This window comes from Octodon degus, unplaced genomic scaffold (assembly GCF_000260255.1).
Source record: "Octodon degus isolate 3935 unplaced genomic scaffold, OctDeg1.0 scaffold00164, whole genome shotgun sequence".
NCBI lineage: Eukaryota > Metazoa > Chordata > Mammalia > Rodentia > Octodontidae > Octodon > Octodon degus.
Window position 1 is genome coordinate 5,344,891 of NW_004524740.1, and position 4,789 is coordinate 5,349,679.

Here is a 4,789-nt window from a genome sequence, read left to right on the forward strand (position 1 = left end):
TTTATTATAGTAAAAGACACATTGTTATTTATCCCTTTCAACATACTCAAAATAGTCCCTTTTGAATACACTTATCCTATCATCCTTGGCAATGTTTTTTTTTTTTTTTTTGAGGAACTGGGGATTGAACTCAGACCCTTGTGCTTGCCAGGGAAGTGCTTATTCTACTGAGCCATCTCCCCAGCCCCCAGGCAATGTGTTGTTTATTGTAATAAATTTCTAAAAATGTAGCCAGGTGTGGTGCATGCCTGTAATCTCAGCACTTGGGAGGCTGATGCAGAAGTCACTGAGTTTGAGGCCAGCCTGTGTTGGTTATAAAATGAGTTCAAAGTCAACCTGTAACCACTAGGAAGAATGTATGCAATGTTGATTATTGAAACTGTCCTACCAATTTGGTTTGAAACTGTCTCATGGCTATTTGTTTCTCAATAAAATTATGGAAAAAAAAAAAGTCAACCTGAACTGCATAGTGAAATCTTGTCTCACAAAGATTTTTTCTTTTTAAAGGGGGGGGGGGTGTTTTTTCTTTTTTCTTTCTTTTTTGTTTGTTTAAGGTAGGGTCTCACTATGTAGCTCAGGCTGGCCTCAAACTTATGGCGTTCCTCCTGTCTCAGTCTCCTAAGTGCTGGTGTGCACCACCATGCCTGGCAGTTTTTTTAGTCTCTTATTCAGTCTTGGCTTGAAATTCACTTTGGCTGCAAGTAGAATAGCTCCCCCTCTTTTTTTCCTGGTTTCTGTCACATGGAATATTATTTTCTATCCTTTGACTTTACTCTATGAATTTCTATTTGAATTAAATATGTTTCTTGTATGCAGCAAATTATTGGATCTTGCTTCTTGATCCCCTCTGCCAGTCTTTCTTTTGATTGATGAATTGAGATTGTTAACACTGATGGTTATAACTAATCTGTATTGACTTACCCTTGTGTTACTTTCCCGTTATTTGCTCCCTTTTTTTTTGCCCCTCTGTTTAATTGCTTGGCTTGCCTGGAAGATTCATTATGCTGTAGTTCATGGACTTGCAAGCCTTGTTATCTCTTTCTAGTATGTCCTTCAGAACATTTTGGAGTGCTGGTTTGGTGTTTATGAATTTCCTCAGGTGTTCTTTGCCATGGAAGTATCTTATTTCTCACCAATTTTGAAAGATAGTTTTGTAGGGTACATCAATCTGGGTTGCAGGTCATTTTCTTTAGGGCTTGAAATACTTTACTCCAAATTCCCTTTGACTTGAGAGTTTGTGTTGAGAAGTCAGCTGTGATTCTGATAGGCTTTCCATTATAGGTGATTTGTTTCCTTTCTCTAGCAACTTTTGATATTCTGCTCTTGTGTTGAGTTTCTGGAATCTTAGCTATTATATTTCCTTGGTATAGATTTGTTTTGATTATGGCTAATTTGAGTTCTGCATATGTCACTTATCTGTATGTCAAATTCTTTTTCCTGCCAGGGAATTTTTCTTGCATGACTTCTGTGAACAAGTTTTTTTTGTTTTTTTATATCATTTGCACTGTCTTCTCTGTTTTCATTGACTCTGATCAATTTTATATTATTCTTCTTTGCATCATTGAGCAGCTGCTGGATTGATTTCTCATGGTCCTTTACTATTTTTAAGAAATCTTTCTTTCATGATTGTTAACCACAGTCCTGTCTTCTTTATTTGAGATTCTGTTCTCACATTGGTTCATTCTGTGTATATTTTCAATGGGATTTTTAATCTCTTGGATGTCTGTTTGAATCTGTTTCATGAATTCCATTTCTTTCCTATGGTGGGCATTCTTGGTTTCCATCATTTTCCTATGCTCCTATTTTTAAATTTTATTTATTTATTATTTATTTTCAAATATTTATTTATTTATTTGATACAGGGTCTTGCTATGCAGTTCACACTCGTAGTGAGTGATCCTTCTGTCTCAGCCTCCCCAGTTCTGGGATTACAGATATGTGCCATTGTGCCAGTTTCGGGTTGACACAATCCCAGTACCAGGGATTGAACTCAAATCCTTGCACTTGCCAGGCAGACACTTAGACTGCCAAGCTATCTCCTCAGCCCTATTTTTAAATTTTTTTATTTTTGTGTGTATCTGCTCTAGAATCAGTAAACATATCTTTCATTGTGGTCATCATCTTTGTTGTTAGCTGAGAAATTATTTCTAATTTTTGTGTGTGTGTCTTTTTGAAACAGGGTTACACTATGCAGTTCAGGCTGGCTTTGATATCACTTTGTAGCTCAGTCTGACCTTGAATTCACAACAATCCTCTTGCCTCAGCCTCAGTGCTGGGATTACAGGCACATACCACCACATCTGGCTTGTATCTGATTTGATTTGTTCTAGAGCCTTATTTAGCTGATACCACTTCAGAGAGTCTAGGTGGGTAGCTTTTGGATGTTCTGCCTCATTGCCTCCTGAGATTGCCTTTGGTAAGCTGAAAGTCTGGGGTTGCATCTTGTTTAATTGTCTTTTCTCTCTCTTTCTTTCTTTCTTTCTTTCTTTCTTTCTTTCTTTCTTTCTTTCTTTCTCTATTCCTGGTTTGATGCTTTTAAATTGCCTATGGTGAAAACCTTTATTGCTAGTGTTTAGAACCCTTAGGAAATGACTACTTTTCAGAGATGTCTTCCACGTATAGCTGGCTTTTGAGTTTTGAGTCTGCCGCAAGATCCTACCACTTCAATTCATTGGGGATGAGAAGTTGTTGTCTATTTGGATCAGTCCCTGGTTCTCTGGCACTGGTTTATAGTATTTTTTTTAGGCCCCTTACTCTTGGTATATCAGGAAGAATAGCTGGTTAGAACAATTATGTCATGTTGGCTAAAGTGGTACAATCAGCAATAGCAATAACATCAAATACAACCTAGAACATGGCGAACTGAGGTAACTATTTATTTGCTACCTTTAATTTTGTAATATAACAAAATCTAAAATGAACCAGAAAATTGTATACAATAAATAAACCCTCAATATGGCAGTTTTACCCTTGGGAGAAAAGTTAAAATGAGTTGGGGGAAAAGGTAAAGAAATAAAGGGGGGGGGGAAAGAAATACAAGAGGAAAAGATTAGAAGTAAGGCTAGAGGACAAAGGAAGACCACACAAACTTGGAAACTGGTAAAGAATATCGAAGTTGCAGAGAAAGAAGATATAAAAATAAGAACAGAACAATAACAATTAAAACTAGAGGGCCAGCCGGGGAGATGGCTCAGTGGAATAAGTGCTTCCCTGGCAAGCGCAAGGGCCTGAGTTCAATCCCCGGTTGGGGGGGGGCGGGGGGGGGACGACAAAAAACAAAAAAAACCTAGAGGGCCGGCCAAATAGCTAAGCGGATTAAAGCACTTGCAAATAGGTGCAGGGGCAGGGGTTTTGATCCTGGGCCTGCCATGCTGGCCCCACCCCTAGGGCTTGATGAGACACAGTGGAGACCAGGCCTATAATCCCAGCTCTTGGGAGGCTGTAAACAGGTGGATCACTACAAGTCTGATCTAGTAGTGAGATCCTGAACACCCTGTAGACTATTCCAAAAAAAAAAAAAAATTCCTGAACTCTTCTCATACTCATGTAGCATCTTCTTTATAGTCCTGGTCTACTTCCCAGGAGAATGTTAATTGACTGTTTTGGATGCTTTGACAGTGATTTCTATATTTTTTTTCCAGTTAACTTGCATATTTTATTTATCACTCTTAGAAGCAACATAAAACATTTCCCCTTTATTACTAATGTAAGAGAAAACTGCAGTTTCTCAATGATGAATCTGTTGGGCTTAAATAAAATCACTAATTTTACTTTATTTTTTTATTTTATTTTTTTTGGCGGAACCGGGGATTGAACTCAGATCCTTGTGTTTGCCAGTCAAGCACTTATCCTACTGAGCTATCTCCCCAGCCCCTAATTTTACTTTAAATACTATGATGCCCCTAAAAATAATAAAGGTAGCTAAAATTAATGAGCAAAAAGTTAGTAGAAACAATAACTGCTGTTTTACGAGGCTTGTAGGAGGCTAACTTATAATGAGTGAAGTATTTATCAGTATTCTACAGACCATCATAAGTGATCAGTAAATTTCCTACTATGTAACCCCCAAATTTCCTGTTTATTACCAGATCCTAGAACCCTATCAATATTGTCTCTGCTGTGTAAATAGCTCTGAGTAGTGCAATATTGCTTATAGGGTTTTGGTATTTGGGAAAAACAATGGGCAGGCTGCAGAAACTACTATATATAGCTAAAACTGAAGCAAAGTATCCTTGTCTAGAGAGAAATAGTTGCAGTTAGATGTCATGATAAACATTAAAATCTGAGGTTAAAACATCAATTTCCTTTTTTTTTTTCCCCTTTGGTGGAACCAGGGAATGACCTCAGGCCCTTGCGCTTGCCAGGGAAGCGCTTATTCTGCTGAGCCATCTCCCTGGCCCCTCAATTTACTTTTTAACACAAATTCTTGGTATATAGTCCAGGCTGTCCTGGAACTTGCTATGGAGCTCAGAATGGCCTTGAATTTGAAGCAGTCCTCCTGTTTTGTTCTGTTTTTGTTTTTTTGCGGAACCAGGGATTGAACTTAGGCCCTTGCACTTGCCAGGCAAGCACTTATTCTATTTAGCCATCTCCCTGGCCCCTTGTTCTGTTTTTTGAGACAGGGACTTGCTATACAGTTCAAGCTGGCCTTGAACTCACACCTCTAGTTGTTCAGTGTACCATCATGTGTGGGCCGCCTGTGAGTGCTGGAATTACTAGTGTGCACCACCATACCTGGCTCTAAATTTTAGTTTACTGGAAGGCAGCATTTATCTTTTTTTTTTTTTTT

The 4,789-nt window shown here is 38.3% G+C and overlaps 1 protein-coding gene across 2 annotated transcripts in view; it reads left to right on the forward strand.

The window, feature by feature from the left end:
* Ska2 (spindle and kinetochore associated complex subunit 2) overlaps positions 1-4,789 on the forward strand; it is a 32,077-nt gene that overhangs the window by 14,429 nt on the left and 12,859 nt on the right. The window contains exon 2 of one of the 2 annotated variants that reach the window (XM_023703185.1): positions 624-632. The exons of the other annotated variant lie outside the window; for it this stretch is intronic. Coding sequence (XP_023558953.1) covers positions 624-632 — 9 coding nt within the window. The remainder of the gene's footprint in view (positions 1-623; positions 633-4,789) is intronic. 2 annotated transcript variants of the gene reach the window in all.